This window comes from Rhinopithecus roxellana, chromosome 13 (assembly GCF_007565055.1).
Source record: "Rhinopithecus roxellana isolate Shanxi Qingling chromosome 13, ASM756505v1, whole genome shotgun sequence".
Lineage (NCBI taxonomy): Eukaryota > Metazoa > Chordata > Mammalia > Primates > Cercopithecidae > Rhinopithecus > Rhinopithecus roxellana.
The window spans coordinates 71,597,262-71,619,203 of NC_044561.1; the positions used below are offsets into that span (position 1 = coordinate 71,597,262).

Below are 21,942 nucleotides of genomic sequence, written 5' to 3' on the forward strand. Positions count from 1 at the left end.
AAGGTCAGGTGGTACGCGATGACCTGACTACCTTGAGATTCTCTGGGAGGCAATACCTGTTTCACCAAGACATCTAGCTGGGTGAGGACTGTGGCCACCAGTATCTGGCACACATAACAGAAGATTTATTTTTCTGTTGGTCAAGGATATCCATTACCCCCACCCAATGGCCACAGGCAGGTACTGAAAGGAGAACTCATGCAGCTGATGTGTCTCCTCATCCTCTCTGAGGACCACTTTTAAGGTCACCTGGAAACCCGTTAGACTGAAACAGGATGCTCTGAGCCTAGAACCAGCCATATCTTTTTCTGCATGGGTCCAGGGTGCAGCTCGCTCATGGCTGTGTAACCTGCTCTACGGTGCCTGAGAACATGAACGTTCCTGAGCTGGGGAGCTTGGAGGAAGCAGCAGGAAGGTGGCAAAGGGGCCACTGCTTGATACAGGCTAATGCTATCTGTGAACTGGGTTTTTAAAAGGACTTTGTATCCACTTTCTGAGAGCAGAGCCATTCATCCCAGAAGGGTGGCCCGGCCCACAGGGAGAAGCCAGGTCTGCTGGCTGCACTTCACCCAACCAATTGGGTCAGCTGCCTTGTTCCATCACCTGATGGGGCCCAAGTCTCCCCAAATTCCACCAGCCTAAGTATGCTCCAGACCTGGACATGATGTAGAGGTGACTTGGGCAGCAGAGTCAACAGGATTCTTAGAGCATCAGAAAAGAAAATTTTAAAGGTTTGCATGTTTATTTATAATTACAATTTACATTACTCCAACAGAGGAGCCCCCTTGCTATGTTCTAATTCTCAGCCATTAAGTCCTACAAAAATAAACCCAAGCTTTTACAGTAACTTAATCAATACAGAACTAAAGCCTTTATAGCTATCAGAGGGGTTTAGTTACCAAGGTGCTTATTTTTGACAAAATACCCTGTCACTCAGAGGACGCATGCATATACTAAAGTTCTGACCCATCGACTCATGCAACAAATGTAGACCCCGCCCTCCCTCCACCCACCATTAAAACAGAAACACAAAACAAGGATGTACAACCGAGGGGAAATATGCTCTTGGTCAACTGACCTTGCAGAAGACTGGCTCGTTTCCAAGTGGATGAGAACACCAGTGTGTGGCCAGAGTCCAGCAATGACTGACCGGCCCAGGTCAGAGGCTGGCAGGGACCACAGCAGGGCCAAGGTGCTGCCGGGGCTCATCCCAGGCTCCAACCCCGACCTGGAAGCTTGTGGACACCAGGCTCTGTGCAGCAGCTCCATGGCTAGCGTCCAGGGCCCCTGGCCACTACTCCCAAATGTTTCTAGTCCACCCACCCCTGGCCAGCCCCGACCTTGACATCACTGTGGATGCCATCAGGGTGGTCTGGTTCACTTATACAACATGATCCATGGGACAACCCCTTCCGTGCCCTCCACCCACCCACCCCCAACACACACACCACCCTATGCTGGCCCTGACTCCTGAGACCCCACCCTTGGCGGTGGGGGTGCCAGGCCAGCAGCACCAGGGGTCAGCTGAGTTACAGAGATGCAATTGGCTGCCACACTTGCCAAATGAGATTTGGTTCCACTTTTAAAAGTCAAAGCTGTCATTAAAAAAAAAAAATCACAAAGTAAGGATTCAGCTTTCACTATAGAAACCTCTTTGCAAAATACCAAAACCTTAGAATTAGGCTATGCGCAACTAAAAAGGAAACATAGGTAAAAAGACCTCAAAGAGGTTACCCATGAATACTTCCCCAAAACAAGTGGTTCTAACTCAGACCATGTCCAAGTTCAGTTAAGTCCAAAACATAAGTAGCAGTATGGGACTCTTCCAAACTCCAGAAACAAAGTGACCACTTCTCCCTGTAAGTGCAGCGTTTTCCTCGCGTCCTGACACACAGCGTCATTTCTGCGCCACTTCAGTAGGAGCCTGCAAGAGATGACAGGAAGTCAAGCAGCTGCTGGGATAAGCTGGCACTGTTGCCCCTGCTGGCAAGCAGGAGCCACTCAGCCTCCCTCCTGCCGAGTCAGGCTGGCTTCCCGTTTCCTCTCACAGCCCACTCTGAGAATCCTACTTGTACAATAGACTGGGGACAGGGAGGCAGCTAGTGGCAGGAGGCCTAGTCCCTCCAGGGCCCACCTGGCTGTCCTGAGGTCCTGGGGTGGGGTCGGCACCAGGCACCCGACGTGGGACGCTCTGCCCAGACCCTAAGCTGCCCACAAGTCCACTGGAACCTTGTTAAAAACGAAGCCTCAACTAGCCGGGCGAGGTGGCGGGCGCCTGTAGTCCCAGCTACTCGGGAGGCTGAGGCAGGAGAATGGCGTAAACCCGGGAGGCGGAGTTGGCAGTGAGCTGAGATCCGGCCACTGCACTCCAGCCTGGACAGAGCAAGACTCCTTCTCAAAAAAAAAAAAAAAAAAAAAAACGAAGCCTCTGATTCACTTAGGGCCGGGTTGGGCCAAGACACTGGCTTTGGAGCAAGGTCTCGCTCGCTGGCCTCACTTGGGTGGTGAGCCCCCGGCCCACGTGACTCCCGCATAACCTCACCTCCGGTACCTGCAGTCTCACTCGGAGGATGCTGGGGCCTGGGTCCTGCCCCCACAGATGCGGGTTTAAGTTGGTCAAGAGCCCCCTGGTGACTCATAGGTTCAAGGCCCTCAGTTTGGCTTTGACACCTCTGGGCCTCTCTCCTTCCTCGGAAGCGGAGCCTACTCCCCACCTTCCTAAACTCTCCAGGTGTGCCTGACCCTACACCCTCCCACCAAAGCATTCAGGAGGCCCATCCACTCACCTTTGGCTGCACCGTCACACCCTGCCAGTCCCGGCCCTGTGGGAAGTGGGGTTGCGACGGGTGGTCCCATTGCCCCTGCCTCCTCGGAATCCACCCCGAGAACTGCGGCCACGAAGAAACCTCCCTGACACCCCAAAGGTCTCCGTGTTGAGCTTCCTCTCTTCAGCCCACGTCGTCCGCCTGGAGCTAAACCATAGAAGAAATACTGATTGTAGCAGGCACTGACTCCCAGGCTTCTGGCCAGGCCTCGTCCTCAGAGCAGCCCAGGGAAGAAGGGAACAGACTCACCAGGGCCACTGTATACAGGGAAGGGGCAGCCCCGTCAGCACTGGGCCCCAGCTCTGGCACTGCAGGTGCTCCCTGCCCCACTTCCAACGAGGACTATCCCCACAGTGGGCAGGGGCTCAGGATCCATCTCTACCATCTCTGTCACCACAGGCAAGCAATGATACTACTTGGCTACCAAGGCAACCCCTGTTGCTTGCTGGGCACAGAGAGGAACCCCGGGGAGGCTCAGGAGACCCGAGACCGGAGCATGAAGTGGACCCTCCTAGACAAGGAGGGGGCTAGGCTAGATGGAACAAGGTCCCTGGAATGGGACACTTCTGCTCTGGGGGTTGAGAAGACAGGGATACAGCATGGACACTCGTGCCACCCAAACAAGCCGCTCGTGGGAGACTAGTTCCCACATCCAACTGTGCGCCCAGCACTCCCACCCAGCACTCCCACCAACGCAGACAGCAGCTCCAGGGCAGCACACCCACCCTGAGCTCCCCTTCAGCCGGAAACCTGCTGTGCCCACAGACTTCCGTGTTCAAAGCAGCAGCAACTCCACCCATCAGCTGCCCAGGCCAAAAGACTTAGGAGTCATTCTGGACTCTTGTTGGCCAATTCTGTTAGCGCCACCGTCAAGATACATTTAGACTCTACCCCTTCCCTCTGTCACCACCACCTGGTTCCAAGCCACGTGTGCTGCAGCACTGGCCCCCTAACTGGCCAGTCAGCAGCCACACTTGCCCACCATCCAACCACTCTCACCAAGGACGCCGTAAAACATCAGACCGCACCATGCGCTTCAGCACCAAACCCTCTGATAGCTTCCCACGGCACTTGGAACAAAAGCCAAAGTCACTTCCATGCCCTACAAAACCCTACAGGAACCCATCCCCCAGACTCGGCCTGTCTGGAAGCACTTCCCGCACTCATCTGTGCAGCCTGCTCCATCTGTGAGAACTGATCATCCATTTCCCATCGAGTCCACAGCTCCATCCCATTGCCCTCACTGCCTGGCCTTCCACCACATGCTGTTCTATCTTTCCGCTGCAGAACATGAGCCTGAGGAGGTGGGGCTTTCCAGCCTGCCTTCTGAGGCCACCTCAACGCCCCGCGGCATGTCTGTCGCTCCATCTGCAGGACAAATGGGCCCAAATCTCCAAGCCAGGCCCACACTGTAGGTTGCTTCGTGGGACTTCTGATCAGCTGTTAGGTGTGAAAAATAAAACATACCACATGGTCCCTGGCCTCAAACCACGAAGTGAAGGAAGGCCAGTGTGAGCACGCTCTAGCCGTACCTCAGGCTGCAAAGCAAGGTCCCCAGGCTGCCAGGCCAGCGGGACCAGCAAGCAGAGCACAGTGAGGTATGCTGAATGTGGACACGGGTCTGCCAGGGAGGGCAGTGCAGCCCAGCCTTTGTGGAGACAGGGCAGCAAAGCCAAGATGGCTCTCGGGCTTGACCTCAGCCAACTCCTCAGGTCAGGATCACCAAGAGGCTTCCCACACGTAACCTGCTGGGACTCCTGCGCTCATCACGCAGAAATGCAAGCAGGACCCTAGAACAGCTACCCTGAGCCTCAGAGTCCAGCTCTGCCTTCAAGTTGAGAGCCCTCAGTCCTGTCCTTTCTAGAGTGGAGGACTGTCCTCCTGTCATTCATTCAGCCTCTCACCTGGTCTTGAGTTCAGAAGAGATGTTGTCAAAGAACGACTTGGATTTGTCATAGTAGCAATTGGGCCCCAGAAGGTCTTCCTCGGCAGGCGCTTCAGCGCTCTGGGTCACCACAGCCAGGTCCTTCTCATCCCCCTTCTCAGCCTTGTCATCTACAAAGAGAAGCAGAACACGTGGAGGTGCAGGAGGGGCAGAGCGCATAGCCTTCTAACAGGGTGGTCCCTCCAGGCTCACTTGGGAGCCACCCTCAGGCTGAGACATCAACTATGCCTTGTGCAAAGCAGAGATCTCTTCTTCTACCTTCTAAGCACAGGTCTCGTTCTGCCATCTGGGCCGTGCAGTCTGCACCTTATCCCACCCATTTTCACACCTCCCGGCATCTCATTTCATTAATTCCTCACTGCCGGTCACCACCCGCCTGGCTTCCCCAGTTCCTCCAGGCATCTTTTTTCTTGAGACAGTCTTGCTCTGCTGCCCAGGCTGGAGTGCAGTGGCACAATCTCGGCTCACTCCCACTGCAACCTCCACCTCCTGGGTTCAAATGATTTCCTGTCTCAGTCTCCTGAGTAACTGGGATTACAGGTACCCACCACCATGCCTAGCTAATTTTTGGATTTTTAGTAGAGATGGGGTTTCGTCGTGTTGGCCAGGCTGGTGTTGAACTCCTGACCTCAGGTGATCCACCCACCTCAGCCTCCCAAAGTGCTGATATTACAGGCATGATCCACCACACCCAGCCAGGCATCTACTCCTAACACTCTCTAGGGGTACTCCTGTGCAGAGGATAATTTTCACATAATGAGCCAAACCTTTAAAATTCAGTTTCTTCTTAAATTCTTTGTCAAGCTCCTCTCGGTTGAACTGGGCATTTGCACTCTCGAAATCAAAGTCACCCTCAAATTTGATTGTGTTTTCCTTGACGTTAGTTGGACGGTTTTGCCCTCTGGAGCGATTCCTTGTTCGCCTGTTTCCTGTGAGGACAAAGGACAGCCCTGGCTGAAGATCACCAACCTGGTGATCTCCAACACCTCACAAGGAGTTTCCAGGCACACCCCCAAGGCCACAGAGGGGACAGAGCACAAAAGCAGCGACATCACACCAGCACCCTGGAAACCATCACCCAGAGAAGCAGGCAGGAGGGCAAGCAGAGCAGCTCAGCTGATCACTCATGGTCCCCAGAAATCAAGTGGCAACAAGGGTTACCTGAACGCCTCCTCTGAGGTCTTCTGTTCTCATCATTCACCTGCCCTTGAGTTTGCACAGCTGCTGGCTGGACTACATCTAAGGCGCAAAAGGGAAGAGTAAGGCAAAGCTCCTACAGAAGCTGGAAGCCAGAACCCGAAAGCAGGCCCCACCACCACGGGGCACATGGCCAGGGTGGCACCGCAGGAGGCTGCTGCACAGGCCTGCCCTGCAAAAGCACATGGGGCTTAGGATGGGGAAGTAGTATTTTTTTAAATAAAAATAAAACAAAATAGCCCGGGAAGTAGTGTGCCACTTCTAGAACATCAAGCAAACTCCAGGAAAAGATGTGTTCAAGTACCACTGGTTGTCTTGCTGCTCGGCTGGGCCTGACGACCGTTGAGTTGCGTCCCTGTGGTGCCCTTGCCAGGTAACAGCTTTTTAGCATTCAGGTTGTCAGCAGAACCAGTCTGGACAGCCTGCTCCACCATGGGGCTCTTGCCAACTGGGATGGATGGAAAACCAGCTCCTGAATTGAGGAGGGGAGGAGGGTTTAAAAACAGAGAGAAAAGAAGCAAGCCTTACACCTCCAGGCATTTCTCTTCAGCTGGCATGTCAGGAAGGAAAGGAGGACAACTGCCTAGAGGTTCTACTAAATCCAGGCAAATCACCCCCAGACTGGGCCGTTCCCTCTGAGGCTAGCCCAGACAGCAAAAGAAGGCCAAGTCACTGGGCAGCACCAAGGCCAGTTCATCTTTGGACTCCCCACCCCCGAAGCCCTGAGCTCCCCAAGTTAGGGAACCTCAAGGAGAGGAAAAACACTGTGCCTACAAACAGGCACCTCCCCAGCAGTGCAGAAACAGCTTTCTTAAAATCACACAAGCTCCAATCCCAAAGGGGCTCGCAGTCCCAAGAGCCTAGTGCATTCAGGATCTGAGAATTTGTTTCATTCTGGTCCATACTGGAGAAGAACCAGCCCAGCCTGGGATTTTCTAGAAAATGCAGTGATCAAATTCTGAAGTTAAATTCTAGAACACTGTCATTTCCACTTAAGACACAATAAAAGTAAAAATTATGGAGGAGGAGCTGACTTGTGAGACAGAAGCAGCCTACACTTCTCTCAAGGGCAAAGGCTCATCATGAAGACACGAAGGGCTCCTAGGTAGCCTTTGGCAAGGAGCTGTGCCTACGAAACCGCAGTCCGAGGCCCATGCATATAGGGGATGAACCCTCAGAAACTAGGTCCTCTGAACCAAGAAGAAAAAGGGAAGCACCACCCACCTCTCTCCATCTCCTCCCTTTCCAAAGTTCCAGGACCTGTGGGGACTCTAAACAGGACAATGTGGGACTGGGTGTAAGTGAATGGAGATCTGAAACAGAAAAGGCGCCCTAACCATGGGGTAATTATTATTAGAGCAACAGCCCAACACACATGAAGACTGGGCATCTCATCTTACTGTTTTTATGGAATAGAAACAACAACAAAAATTCACTGTAGAAAAAATTCCTTGTAATCTGATCAAGAGAAGCTCTCAAAGGGCAGGTTGCAAAGGCTCCGCATAGAGGTCTGGCAAGCGTCCTCTGGCAGGAATGCACCCGGGCCGCTTTCTCACTGATTGTCTCACTCAGCATGTCTGGGAGACGAGCACAGCATTGCCTGCTTCCTGATCATACTGTGACTGCAGAGACATGGATATGGGGCTTGTCTGCTTTTTACACAACCAACTAGTTCAAACAAAGTCTTGCCCTATGAGCAGGTTTAGGTAACTGATCCTAAGAGCAATAAAAGTATCTGTGTCATTTTTAAGTGGGGAAAAAAAATGACTACTTGACTACTCTCTAACTCAGATACACTGAGTGCATGCAGGATTCGGAAAGCAGCACCTGCAGAATGACAGACTGACAGCAGCTGTGTGCCATAAGGAAAGCCCAGGCATCATCCTGGACCAGGGCCGGGTAATGGCGATGGTTCAGCTTGTCAGGGTGCTACGTGTAACACAAACATATGAAAGATCGTCAATGTGAATTTTAGAACTTCAGGGGAAATGAGTAGAATGTGAGGAAAGGTCTAGAAACCCCAGGTGCCGCTGCCACCACAGCACAGACACAGGTGGTGTATACCAGCACTGGCCAACTGGCCATCAGGCTGATACTGTCCACCTGGCCAAACAGTTGGCAACTGTCACCCAAGCCCCTAATTTTGAATCCCCTAAATGAGTGACCTATGCACCACACAGATCAAAGAGCAGCACGGGCATGTGAGGTGCTTTGGGGAGTCCCCCCTGCAGCACTCTAGAACACATTTAGGACCCAGCAAAAACCCCAGGGAAATGACTTTCTGTGAACAGTGAAGTTTCTTGTATGTGGTAGTCATGGTACAGGTCAACAGAGAACCTGGACCCAGGGAGAGAGAACAAACTACTATGCTGATTCTTTGTAATCCCTTCTTTAACACTGAGAGTTCACAAATCAGGACTATGTGCTGAAGCAAACAAGCAGCTCAGCGGCTGCATGGGCTTGGCAAATGATCTGCTACAGCTACTGTCATTCTGTCTGCTGCTTTACCCCTCACTCTCAGAATGGTTTGCAAGACAGCATGCAGTTCTCCCAAACTGCTGTTACCCTTGGCAGTGAGCTGCTGTGGCTCTGAGGACAAGTCAAGCTCTGAAACGGGCTGTGGAGATGGAGAAGAGCTAGGGCTGGAAGCAGCGGCTGAGGCTGGAGGGCTTACCAACTTCTCTAAAGGAAGATAAAGGAGAGAGAGCAAAAAGAAAGCACACAAATAAGTCAGGATACACTTGTCTTGTGTCTAGCAAGCTTGGAAAGAGCCAAGCAACCTCTTGTAGGACTCTGTCATACAAACGTATTTTAGAAACATAGAGAGCGGGGCTGGGAAGGCCACCTGTCACACTAGGAACAACAACCAAGACAAGCATGATTTGTAGCAGCAAGTGGCCTACAGACCTCACTTAGGGTTCCCTGTCTCACTACTTCATGCTGGATTCTGAGCAAGGGCAGTGGATCACCTGCCAGTTCTATACTCTGAGCCCATCTGCAAAGCTAGGTCCAGGTAAAGGACAAGGTGGGATCTCTCTCTACATATGGGGAATAGAATCATACTCTGGGGTTGTTCAATCTCGGTTGAAACTATTTTTGAGCGAGGCACTTACAGTAGAACAAGGGACATGATGGGTGGGTTTGTATTTCACTTCTACGTTTACAGGTTTATAAATGTGCAAATAGCTAGACCTCATCTGTAACACTACATATATATCAGCTATTTCTTCTTTGAAGCAGATACACCAGGACTTCCACCTATTTATTTTTAGAGACAGAGTCTCGCTGTGTCACTCAGGCTAGAGTGCAGTGGTGCAATCTCAGCTCACTGCAACATCCGCCTCCCAGGTTTAAGCTATTCTCATGCCTCAACCTTCCAAGTAGCTGGGATTACAGGTGTGTCCCACCACACCCAGCTAATTTTTGTATTTCTAGTAGAAACAGGATTTCCCCATGTTGGCCAGGCTGGTGTCGCACTCCTGACCTCGTGATCCACCCGCCTTGGCCTCCCAAAGTGCTGGAATTCCATGCGTGAGCCACCATGCCTGGCCCAGGACTTCCACCTAGATCCACCCTGACTCTTTGAAGGAATTTTGATTTGATTCTTCTGCTCCAACACTCAGGCCGCTGCCTCTTTTACTCTCAGTTGAGTAGTTACTAAATGCTCTCACAAGCTGAAGTTGCACTGGGTAATTTACTAAGTGTGCAATAAAACAGTCTACAAGCTGAGCGTGACAAGAATGCATGTCCCCACTCTCAGGCTCCATCGCTCCACTCAGTGACAGTTACACGCAAGGGTAGTTTACCAGACAGAAACAGGTCACTCACCTAGACCCAGGGAGGCGGCATACTGCTGGCTGAGCAGGGAGCTGGCCGCCAGCGGGCCGTAGGGCGCCATCCCTCGGAAAGGGCTGTAAGGCACGTGCGGCTGGAAGGGCGAGGCGGAGGCAGAACCCAAGGAAGACTGAACAATGAGACACCGGGTGAGAACAGCGAAGGCCATCCCATCACCCCACACGCCTGCATCAGGGTGCTTGTTCAGCTGGGAAACAAGCACTGTCCCATCAGCCTGCATGCTTGAGATGCTGGAGGAGCCCTTGGGGTACCAGTTTCCAGTATGGTGAGAGCTGCCTTTTCCACAGCGTTTCAGTTCCAGTTCCACCTGTCCATGTAATCATGCAATTCTTTTTTCTTTTTTTTTTTTTTTTGAGACGGAGTCTCACTCTGTCGCCCAGGCTGGAGTGCAGTGGCCGGATCTCAGCTCACTGCAAGCTCCGCCTCCCGGGTTCACGCCATTCTCCTGCCTCAGCCTCCCGAGTAGCTGGGACTACAGGCGCCCGCCACCTTGCCCGGCTAGTTTCTTGTATTTTTTAGTAGAGACGGGGTTTCACCGTGTTAGCCAGGATGGTCTCGATTTCCTGACCTCGTGATCCGCCTGTCTTGGCCTCCCAAAGTACTGGGATTACAGGCTTGAGCCACCGCGCCCGGCCTTTTTTTTTTTTTTTTTTTTTTTTTGAGACATTACATTGCTCTGTTGCCTGGGCTGGATGGAGTGCAACAGCGGGATCTCAGCTCACTGCCTCCCAGATTCAAGCAATTTTCCCTGCCTCAGCCTCCCGAGTACCTGAGATTACAGATGCCCACCACCACACCCAGCTAATTTTTATACTTTTAGTAGAGATGGGGTTTTGCCACATTGGCCAGGCTGGTCTTGAACACTTGACTTCAGATGATCTATCCTCCTCAGCCTCCCAAAGTGCTGAGATTACAGGCTTCTTGTCCATGTAATTATAACCCAAATTTCTCCTAACTCAAAGCCATCGGATGGCTCACCACTGCTGCCAAAGCCTGCCCCATGTGATCCCACCTTCCAGGATGGGTGCTCGGCACGGAACCTGGTGCAGTCTGAACCCCAGAGGAGCCAGTGAATATTTAAATTTAGAAGTGAAGAAAATATTAATCTGGGCTCCCTGGTGTGAGCATGGGCAAAATAAGCCATAACCCAATAAGCAGTCATGTGGCATCAGACTTACAAATCTGGTGTCGTACAACAGCAGCATGTAACATCTGGGCATAACCCAAGGGCAAGCCCTGCAGTCCCTGCAGGTATGTCACCCCACTCACAGCGGCTGCTCAGGGCTCAGACTTCTCCAACCAGAAACTAAGGGCAAACGCTATGCCCCAAACATCACAGGTCCAGGAGCATCCACTCACACTACACTACACACGCACGTGCGCACGCCCAGCTCCCCAGGTCTCCTTCCTTAAGAGCCATGAGACACAGCACACACCACCTACTGTGTGTGCTATAAGAATCAACACCTTCCGTGAGAACAGCAATGGCCTAGACAAAAACTAAGCCACTTTTCATTAAAAGGATATTCCTCAGGCCGGGTGCGTTGGCTTATGCCTGTAATCCTAGCACTCTGGGAGGCCAAGGCGGGCAGATCATGAGGTCAAAAGATTGAGACCATCCTGACCAACATGGTGAAACTCTGTCTCTACTAAAAATACAAAAATTAGCTGGGCATGATGGTGCGTGCCTGTAGTCCCAGCTACTCGGGAGGCTGAGGCAGGAGAATCACTTGAACCCAGGAAGCAGAGGGTGCAATGAGCCGAGATCACGCCACTGCACTGCAGCCTGGCAACACAGCGAGACTCCGTCTCAAAGGAAAAAAAAAAAAAAGAGATTATTCCTCATATTGAGCATTCTGACAAAACATGCCACCAAGCTCCAAATGGAAACCAGCATCTCGGCCGGGCGCGGTGGCTCAAGCCTGTAATCCCAGCACTTTGGGAGGCCGAGACGGGCGGATCACGAGGTCAGGAGATCAAGACCATCCTGGCTAACATGGTGAAACCCCGTCTCTACTAAAAATACAAAAAGCTAGCCGGGCGACCTGGCGGGCGCCTGTAGTCCCAGCTACTCGGGAGGCTGAGGCAGGAGAATGGCGTGAACCCGGGAGGCGGAGCTTGCAGTGAGCTGAGATCCGGCCACTGCACTCCAGCCTGGGCGACAGAGCGAGACTCCGTCTCAAAAAAAAAAAAAAAAAAAGGAAACCAGCATCTCTTAGAGTGTGCACAGAGGGAAAGTGGCACACTTACCTGAACAATGGCGGGATCCTGCGGGAGTGTGTGCTGAGCTTTCGGAGGTTCACACACAGTGATATCTTTGATGTCACTTCCCCGGAAAATGATGTACTCATAAATCTCCTCTCTGGGGGGCGCAGGTCTATCTGTGGGACGGTCTTCAGTGCCAAAGGACCTCACTTACGAGTGGAGAAAGAGAAACGTTATTGTTGTCCTCAGCCAGTTCAATCAACCCTGACACCACTGCTCCCAAGTCTTCCAGAAGACGGCCGCACTTGCTCAGAGCCACAACACAGCACTCCAGGTCCACATTTCAACAACTACTTAACACCCCAATTTTCAGTGGACAGTGCTGATAACGCACCAATTGGTGAAGCTCCAGACAACAGACAGTTCTAGATCAGAAAGATGACAAGGAACAATTTCACAGACTGTCTCATGTGCGAACGCACCAACGTACAGAGCTCTCAGCAAAACAAGGCTTGCTTTGCAAGGCCTCCCTGTTCATGTGTGACTCTGTAGATCAAACAGCCAGCTGGCTGCTTTATGCCCAAAGCCTCACCACACATTGCACCTGAGGAGGCAGTTTTCTCACAAAGGAACCTAGATGAGTGTTCCCCTTACCCTTTTATCCACAGCAAACCTTGGAACAGCTGTAACAGAAAACAAAGGGAGACAGGGTCCCAAGATTGTGGACCTCTGACCCCGGCTTCCACATCTATAAGGAATTCTGAGCCTACTAACCCCTAACCAGCAGGCTTCCAGAGCCCTACCAAATCTCTTTTTAGCAAGCTTCTGGGGCAGAGCTGGGTGGGACAGCAGCCTCTAACTCGTAAGAGCACAACTCCTACTAACTCCTGGGCCTACTCTGGGTTGTCTCTCTAACTGGGCTCTCCTGTAGTAAGTGTATGTAGTGAGGTCCCATGGCTGCAAGTGAGTGCACAGCCCTGGCATGCTCAACGAGCTCCTGGAGCCACGCAGGAGACACTCCGTTTGGAATGAGGGAGTTCTTCTACACATGGGGCTCCTGTGACCTAAGAAGCGTTTCAGATGCGTCTAGACACTTCAAGAACCCCTGGGAGCCTAGCACCAGATCCAGCACACGAGGGCTTAGGCAGACATGGCTCCACCTGCACTTTTCTCTGAGAGGCAGGGGAAGTGCACTCCCCATCCTCTCTGGGTGATGAAGACAAAGAAACTCTGGACCACCTGCTGTCTCAACAACCTCAGAGATTCGGATTCTAGAGAAGAGCCCCTTTCCTGCAAGTCTCCCAGCGGCAACAGCGGGTTATCAGCGCCCACAGGCGGCTGTCACCAAAAGGTAAGCCCCTCAGTGTGAACGTCAGGATAGAGCAGGAGAACCGTTTACACAGGGGCATCTGGCTGCCAAACGGATGCTTCTGCCTTGGCAGGAGGCTGCATTAGGACGCGGTTGTTCAGGATCAAGGCCCCAGCTGTCTAATAGGTTCCAGAAACGCTTGCAGGATTCGCGTGTTGTGACCCCGCCCCCAGCCTTCGGGAGAGGCCGGGACACTGGCCCCGCCGCCCGACCTCGAGGCTCCCCCGCAGGAATCTCCCCAGGCTGGCGGGGAGGAGGGCCGCAGACGGGAGCCGCCCTGCCCCTCGGAGCTGGCACCTGCAGAGGTGGGCTGGGCGGCCGAGGGGGCGGCGCCGCCGGGGCCGGGCCCGCCCCTCACCAAACACCGCCCGGCGCCCGCGCACAATAACGCCGCCCCTGGAGCCTAGGGAGACCATTGTGCGGCCGGCTGCTCTGGGGGAGGGAGGCGCGCGGGAGGGGCGCCCCGGGGGCGTCCGGGGTGAAGGCGCGGGCAGGAGATCTCGGCCCGGGGTGCCCCGGGTGGGTTCCGGGCGGGGTCTGGGCGCCAGGCTCCGGGGTGGTGCGGGAGTCTCAACGCCGGGCTTGGGGGCGCCCCGGGGCGGGGAGGGCGGCGCGGGCCGGGGCTGTTGGCGGACGGGGGTCGGCGGGCTCCGCGGGCTCAGGCGGTTGGGGCCGGCGGGCGCGAGGGCGGGCGGCGGCCGCTACCTTTGGCAAGCGCCACGGTGGAGTTGTCGGTGTCGATGGTGTAGAGAATGCCCTCGTAGCGGATCTGCGCCTTGGAGATCAGGCTGATCTTGCTGCCCAGATACGGGGTGCCCGAGGAGCCGCTCATGGCGGCGGCCGGGGTGCGTCGGGCCGCGGGGGGGGACGAGCGCCGGGCCGCGGCCCGCTCCGTAGCCGCGCGGTGGCCTGGCCGTCCGTTCCTGCGCTCCTCCGCCGGCCGCCGCCTCCGCCTGGGCGCCTGGTCGCCGCCGCCCGAGGGGCCTGCGCGGGCGCCGAGCGAACGAAGGAGGGGCGCGCGGCCGGAGCTCTGAGAGGAGCGCGGGGGAGGAGGAGCCGCCGCAGCCACATCCGGGGCCTCGCGCCGCCACGCACCGCCCCCTCACGCTCGCCGCCCATTGGTTCGCCGCGCCCGCCGTCCTTTAAATATGGCCGTGCCGGCAGCTGGGGGACGGGCCCGCGCGCCGCGCCTGCGCAGCAAGGTGTCGCTGGCCGGGGGCGGGCCTCCCCGGCGCTCCGCCCCTCTTCGGACAGCTCCCGGCGGGCGCCTGGCGGAGCTGGGAGCACGAGACTCGGCGGGCGGGGTGAGGGGTGGGAAGCGATCCGGGCGGAGCGCGCGTGCGCGTGGGTGGGCGGCTGAGGTTTGCACGCTCTGTGGACTGGGCCGGGGAGGAGCGCCAGGCCCCGCCCCCGCGCGTGCCGGCCCGGGCCCGGACTCTGGGCGCCGCGAGCACTGGGGTTTTGTCCCCTTGGCCTCAGTTTCTATTCCTACAGAAGTGGGGTCCGGAAGACTCCCCTATTTTGCGCCAGATGGGCCTCTAGCTCTCACCCTCGTGGGGGACCGGGGAGGCGGAGGCCCTGGGCGCCGGGTGTTCCCGGGGAGCCCCAGGACTCCCGCCCCGGTGCCCAGGTGCCAGCGGGGGGCGGCCGCGGCGCCAGCTCCCGGGAAGGCGGCGCTTCCGGCGTGACAGCCTCCAAATATAACATGCTGAGCACACTTTCTCTTTTAATCCTGCCCCTCCTCCCAAAGCCGGCCGCAGCTTTCCATTTCCCTTAAAATAAATTATGACTGGCTACCGGGGGCCTCGGAGGCCTCCGCTCGTCCCCGGGGCTGCGGCCCGGAGGCCTTGCCCACCTGCCCGGTCGTGGAGGAAGCTCGGCCGCCTTCAGTCGCGTAGCCGCGGGCCCTCCCCGCGTGTACTCTGCGTGATTAGTGACCGAGGGCGCGCGGTGTGTGCTTTTTTTTGCCACCGTCTTGACTGAATATCATCAGATCAGGGACCAATATTGGGACCCGGAAAAAAAAAATAGTGGGTGGTGACTATAAAAATGAAATAGGCTGGGCGCAGTGGCTCACGCCTGTAGTCCCGGCACTTTGGGAGGCCGAGATGGGCGGATCACGAGGTCAGGAGATCGAGACCACCCTGGCTAACATGGTGAAACCCCGTCTCTACTAAAAAAAAAAAATACAAAAACTAGCCGGGCGAGGTGGCGGGCGCCTGTAGTCCCAGCTACTCGGGAGGCTGAGGCAGGAGAATGGCGTAAACCTGGGAGGCGGAGCTTGCAGTGAGCTGAGATCCGGCCACTGCACTCCAGCCTGGGCGACAGAGTGAGACTCCGTCTCAAAAAAAAAAAAAAAGAAAAAGAAAAAGAAAATAACAGTATCTTACATGGTGAAAGTAAGTATTATTTTTTGAAATATTTATTTCACCTCTTTGTATAACTGTGGCCTTGGTAAGGACCTAAAATATATTTCTGACTATGCTGAGATCTTACCTGCCCTGCAGGATAGGTGCTATGATTCCCCATTTGACAGAAGGGGAAACAGAGGCCCAGCACGGGGAGTCACACACAGGGAAGTTGCAGTCTGGCCTGGTGGCATCCTCCACAGGCTTGGGGCTGCATCACACTGTCTCTTTTTCTCTTCACAAAGGTGAAGCCAGCCTGCTCCCACCAGAGCCCAGCAATGGCCAGTAAGAGAACAGTGATGGGTTTAAGGAAGAGGACACAGGAAGCAGAAGAGAAGAGGGAAAATTCAGTTTCATCTGCCAAGATTGACCTATACATTCCAGAATTGCTTCTTGGCTCCTGGAACATCGTGTGCAGGAAGAGAACAGAGACAGCAAAGCCATGGAGTCAGCCCAGCTGAGGGAAGATAGGTCTCCAGCGACTGGGTCACCTGGCCCTGGGAAGCGCGACCTGGGGAAGACAGGTCTCCAGTGACTGGGACATCTGGGAAGAGAGGTCTCCAGCGACCGGGGCATCTGGCCCTGGGAAGCACGACCCGGGGAAGACAGGTCTCCAGTGACTGGGACATCTGGGAAGAGAGGTCTCCAGCGACCGGAGCATCTGGCCCTGGGAAGCACGACCCGGACTCTGCTTCTCAACATAGCACAGCCTTCCTCACTTGGACATACAGGGTGCACCTGTCAGGAGGAGGTGCCAACCAGGTCTCCTGAGTGACCTGGCCTGGTGATCTCCTGTGGAGTCAAAGTCCTTCTATCCCCCCACCCCACCCCACTTTCCAAGTAAGGAAATCCAAGGTCATAGATCCTATACTTCACGCCTCCTAGTTTCTGAGCCACAAGCTTCTGGCTGTGTTGGGGCTGGGGTGCATGCTTCACTAGCAGGAGCTAGTTCTACCTTGAAAGACGAGCTGGCTTCTGAGCCCCAGGACTGAAAGCAGGGAGGGTGCAGTTCCCAGAGGCCTCCAAGTGCCCGCCCAGCCCATGGGTGTGCAGCTGGTGGCTCCCTGAGAACATTAGCCACCCTGCAAATGCCCAGGAAGGCAGAGGCTAAAAATACACGTAGTGCCCAGGTCCAGGAATGCAGGCCCCGCCGTTCATTCCTTGGTGTCCTGCCCAAAGTGGAGGGCACTTGGGAGAGGTCTGAGAAGGCAAGCAGTTGTGCCAGGCCTAAGTCGACCTGGACATTCACTGGCATGGCTTGTTTTCCAGGCTGGGGCACGAGTATCCAATTCCTCCACTATAAGCAGCTCTTCACTGTGCACAGGTCTGAACAGCCCACCCACCTGGTTATCACCAGGCTTTAGACCAGCGAGCCCAAGGATCTAGAGGAACAAGCTGGGGCTTCTGGGAAACCCTGGGCCAGCTGGACTACCTGCCTCAGTTTCTCTGTTTGCCTGCCCATCTCACTGGCGTACTTGAGGACCCCAGAAGATCATGCCTGTGAGGGTAACCAGGGGCTACTCTGGAGGAACATGTAGGAACTAGGTGTGCAGAGGGAACTGGGAGGGCCATAGGGGCAGCTGGAGAGGTTTGTGCTGCAGCCACAAGCCACTCATTGCATTCTCGCTCTGTGTATGTAGGAGCTTGCCGCGGTCCCCAGTGACAGGTGGGAAGACACGGAGGCAGGACCCTGCTCTACGTTGCATCACCCGTCTAGCTGGGGTGGCACAGGCCAGCATCCTGCAGCAGGTAAGGGTGCCCCCCCACAGAAAACCATCATGTGACTCTAATGTCTTCCTGAGCAGGAATGACTGGCACAGCCATTGGTCTCCCAGGTGTCATTGCTCAGCAGGAGCCACACGAAACAGCTGAGTTAATTCTGAGGGGGTTAACGATGGGTGGTCCACAGATAAAATAAGTCAGTGGTCTGAAGTATGGTCGAGTGCTGGTGAGACACGACTCAACCGTCCCCCTCCCCTCATTCAGAATCTGGCACAGGAGAGGGGACTAGGGAAGCCCTGCAGGCCTCAGGCCTTCCTCAGGCCCCCTCCCCTGAGGAAGACCCTCTAACCGCACAGGTGCAACAGTGGCAGCCGGGAGGGAGCTGAGGAGGGCACAGGTGCACCTGGTGGGGAGGCTCAGCGCCAGCTTTGCTAGGAGGCCTTCCAGGCAGGGAATGGGACAGTGAGGCCCAGGGAGGGTGTTCGGGGCACAGGGAACCACAGGGGTGGTTGGACAGTAAGGTGAAGAGGGAGGGCTGAGTCGATCTTGCACAATCGGAAATTCTCATGGAGGTCTGACCTGCTCTCTTTGAATCCAGTTAAAATCCATTTCCTCCTGCACGGGGCTCTGCAGGGCTGTTTTCCCAGGAGGCTGGACGAGCACCAGTGGGTTGAAGTTCAGGCATCCTCAGACCCTCTTCCCTCTTCCAATCCGTCTCCCCCTCCTGCCTCCTGTCCCCTTTCCACCTCCCTTTCTCCCCTTCCCACCCCAACAGCCGAGTTTCCCGGCGTGATGAACCGTGTGTGATGGGAAGTTCCTTGGAAAATAAAAGAGGAGCGTGTTAAACTCCAGCACCTAGCGGGCACCCTCGGCCCAACTTCCAGGTGCAGCTGGAGGGACAGCCGGGCGGAGCTGATGAGAACCTGGGCAGACCCAGACACCAGCTTTCGAAATGTCAGATTCTGATAGGGCCAGCCCTGGCACTGCCACCTCAGAATGCAGGACAAAATGCTGAGAGATCCTGGTGGAACAGAAGACGGCCGTCAGCGGGAGGCCAGTAGCTTTTCTCTCCCGGTGACTGTGAGGGGCCCCTGGCCTTTAGGGGCTCAGGAATGGCTGGAGTGGGGGCAGCATTCGCCAGCCCTGTGTTCTACTTGGATAGAAAGTAAATGATGAAAGGCCTCTTCTAAGTCAGTCCACCACTGTCTTACTAAGTGTCCACCAGTCCAGTCCCACTGCTCTGTGCCAGACCTGGTACCCAAGCCGGCCACGCATTTCCTCCCCGAACCCCTCCACAGCCCTCCGGATATGGTGCTGCACCTTCCAAGAGGAGGAAACCAGGCACTTAGCCTGGGCTAGGTGACAGCCAGCATCATACGGCCAGCACATAACAGGGCTGGGATTCTTGGCTGAGTCTGCCGGCTGCTAACCCTGGGTGCTCAATGTCTGGGCCTCCTCCCTGGTGGTCCTCTGTGCTCAGCCTTCAGGTTGGGGGTGGCGGGGGTAGTGAACGGCAGGCGGGGACAAAGCCCAGACTTGATTTCTGCACTTGGAGCTCATGCTCTGCAGATGTCCAGATGGAGACCAACCTGAGGCTGGCGCTGGGCATGAGGGAAGGAAGCAGCGTCTTCTTCAAGGGTCTCTCCTCTTAACATTGTATCCTCTCTTGACTCCATCCAAAGGATGCCGGGTGCGTCCTAGAGAGTTGCCATGGTTACTCGAGGCCTACGGGCGCGTCCCAGCCAGGCTGGGCACTTGTCTTTACGCCTGCCTGATGCCGCATGAGCGCCTGCTGGGCAGAGCCACAGCCCGAGAATGAGGTCATGTAAATAAAGGAGCAGTGCAGATGTCGGGAGAGGTGTGCCAGGCTTTCCAAAGCCTGTCCTCACCTGGCAGCGCCGCCGGGGACCCTCGTCCATGCACCAAGACATCCTCGCTGTCAGATGGAAAGCATTCTGCCAGGGCACGTGGTTATTTTTACTCGCGTTCAGTTCCGACTTGTTAACACCGTAATCCTTTCCTTATGTCGCTGCCTTCACCACCCTGAGCGCACAGGCTGGATTGAGGCTCTGTGTGGCAAGAAATTATGTGCATCGGAAGCCGGCAGGCACCCACACAGGCCCACCGAGGCAGACCCTGGCGGTGAAGCCCATAACTGGGTATGTGGCAGTGTGTGCAGCAGAAGGGATAAAGCATGGGCCAGGTGAGAAGAAGGCGTGCCAGTGCAGGGTTGCCCCAGGCTTTTCCAACAGGTCCCAGGAGCTGGATGGGGAGGATGGCGCCTGAGACATTTCTGGTGGCTCATCTCGTTGATACGAGCAGTCGCGGATGGACACGAATATGTGTTTGTCTTTCCCAAGCACCAGAACATGGAAACCCCATTAGCCCTGGGAGCCTGGTTGCATTCGGGGCAGAGCGTGTTTACAAATGGCCTTCCCCACACACCGTGGAACCTCGGAATCTGGCCCTTCTGTGCTGGGTTGAACCGGAACTCATGCCTTATTTATGTATGTGTCTAACAGCTTTATTAAGGTTCTTTATTTATTACATTCTGTAATAGTCACCCATTTGAAGTGTACAGTTCCGGCTGGGCATGGTGACTTATGCCTGTAATGCCAGCACTTTGGGAGGCCAAGGCAGGCAGATCATTTGAGGTCAGGAGTTTGAGACCAGTCTGACCAATGTGGTGAAAACCCCTCTCTACTAAAAATACAAAAAAAAAAAAAAAAAAAAAAAAAAATCTAGCTGGGCATGGTGGCGCATGCCTGTAGTCCCAGCTACTAAGGAGGCTGAGGCAGGGGAATCGCTTGAACCTGGGAGGCGGAGGTTGTAGTGAGCTGAGATCGCACCACTGTGCTCTAACTGGGGGAAAGGGCAAGACTCCGTCTCAAAAAAAAAAAGTGTGCAGTTCATTGATGCTTAGTATACTCATAGAGCAGTTCACTGATGCTTAGTATACCCATAGAGCAGTTCACTGATGCTTAGTATACCCATAGAGCAGTTCACTGATGCTTAGTATACCCATAGAGCAGTTCACTGATGCTTAGTATACCCATAGAGCAGTTCACTGATGCTTAGTATACCCATAGAGCAGTTCACTGATGCTTAGTATACCCATAGAGCAGTTCACTGATGCTTAGTATACCCATAGAGCAGTTCACTGATGCTTAGTATACCCATAGAGCAGTTCACTGATGCTTAGTATACCCATAGAGCAGTTCACTGATGCTTAGTATACCCATAGAGCAGTTCACTGATGCTTAGTATACCCATAGAGCAGTTCACTGATGCTTAGTATACCCATAGAGCAGTTCACTGATGCTTAGTATACCCATAGAGCAGTTCACTGATGCTTAGTATACCCATAGAGCTGTGCAGCCACCACCGCTAATTCGAGAATATTTCCTCCACCCCAAAATGAAACCCCAGGCTGGGCGTGGTGGCTGACACCTATAATCCTAGCCCTTTGGGAGGCTGAGGCAGGTGGATCACTTGAGGTCAGGAGTTCAAGACCAGCCTGGCCAATATGGTGAAACCTCATTTCTATTAAAAATACAAAAATTAGCTGGGCATGGTGGCATGCACCTGTAATCCCAGGTACTTGGGAGACTAAGGCAGGAGAATCGCTTGAACCCGGGAGGCGGAGGTTGTAAAAAAAAAAGAAAGAAAGAAAAGAAAAAAGAAACCTTATGCCCATTAACAGTCTTTCTCCATCCTTTTTCCTCTAGTCCCAGGCACCCACTGGTCTCCTTTTTGTCCTGGTGGATTTGCCTTTTCTGGGCATTTCCCATACTTGGAGTCATACAGTAGACAGGCCTTCTATGCCCAGCCCCTTCACGTAGCGCGTCTCTTGGTTTCATGGTGCACTCGTTAGGGCTAAATGCAGTGTCACCGTGTGATGCTGCATATCTGTCACCAGCTGATGAACATGTGGCTTGTTTCCACTTTTGAGCAGTTACATATCATGCTGCTATGAACATTTGTGCATGTTTTCGTGTGGACATATGTTTTCATTTCTCCTGGGTACATACCCAGGAGTACAGTTGTAGGGTTATGTAGTGATTCTTATTTGTTTATCTATCTATCTATTTATTTTTCAGATGGAGTTTCACTCTTGTTGCCCAGGCTGGAGTGCAATGGTGTGATCTTGGCTCACCACAACCTCCGCCTCCTGGGTTCAAGTGATTCTCCTGCCTCAGTCTCCCGAGTAGCTGGGATTACAGGCACGCACCACCACGCCTGGCTAATTTTGTATTTTTGGTAGAGATGGGGTTTCTCCATGTTGTTCAGGCTAGTCTTGAACTCCCAACCTCAGATGATCCACACGCTTCGGCCTCCCAAAGTGCTGGGATTAGGTGTGAGCCACCGTGCACGCCTGCATGTGGTGATTCTTTGTTTGACAGTGTGAAAAGCTGC

General features: G+C 54.4%; 1 protein-coding gene and 1 long non-coding RNA gene across 9 annotated transcripts; one reads left to right on the forward strand and one right to left on the reverse strand.

Moving 5' to 3' along the window:
- Positions 1-719: 719 nt before the first annotated feature.
- Positions 720-14,462, reverse strand: LSM14B (LSM family member 14B). Of its 6 annotated transcripts, none has more exons than XM_030915656.1 (10): positions 14,102-14,462; positions 12,073-12,236; positions 9,796-9,895; positions 8,533-8,649; positions 6,272-6,439; positions 5,932-6,009; positions 5,538-5,699; positions 4,730-4,880; positions 2,787-2,972; positions 720-1,924 (listed from the first exon to the last, which is right to left on the reverse strand). In XM_030915656.1, the coding sequence occupies exons 1-9, from the start codon at positions 14,226-14,228 to the stop codon at positions 2,801-2,803; spliced, it is 1,239 nt and encodes a 412-aa protein (XP_030771516.1). In that variant the 5' UTR covers positions 14,229-14,462; the 3' UTR covers positions 720-1,924; positions 2,787-2,800. The 6 variants fall into 6 exon arrangements, with proteins under 6 accessions (XP_030771516.1, XP_010363481.2, XP_010363482.2 ...); XM_010365179.2 differs by having other exon boundaries at positions 9,796-9,931; positions 14,102-14,460; XM_010365180.2 differs by lacking the exon at positions 5,932-6,009 and having other exon boundaries at positions 9,796-9,931.
- On the forward strand, positions 13,843-20,154 carry LOC115892910. Of its 3 annotated transcripts, none has more exons than XR_004052840.1 (3): positions 13,843-13,915; positions 16,050-17,349; positions 17,445-20,154. It is a non-coding gene; the product is annotated as an uncharacterized LOC115892910 (long non-coding RNA). The 3 variants fall into 3 exon arrangements; XR_004052841.1 differs by lacking the exon at positions 13,843-13,915 and adding an exon at positions 15,672-15,795; XR_004052842.1 differs by lacking the exon at positions 13,843-13,915 and having other exon boundaries at positions 15,851-17,349; positions 17,445-17,553; positions 18,302-20,154.
- Positions 20,155-21,942: the final 1,788 nt, after the last annotated feature.

Bases quoted from the DNA above. Each gene is read 5' to 3' on its own strand.
- LSM14B (XM_010365179.2), bottom strand. From the start codon at position 14,228: ATGAGCGGCTCCTCGGGCACCCCGTATCTGGGCAGCAAGATCAGCCTG. The intron at 4,881-5,537 runs GTTTGGCTCATT...TTCTCTTTGTAG, and splicing joins GAAGAAACTGAATTTTAAAG to ATGACAAGGCTGAGAAGGGG. The intron at 2,973-4,729 runs GTGAGAGGCTGA...TCTATGGTTTAG, and splicing joins TCTTCTGAACTCAAGACCAG to CTCCAGGCGGACGACGTGGG.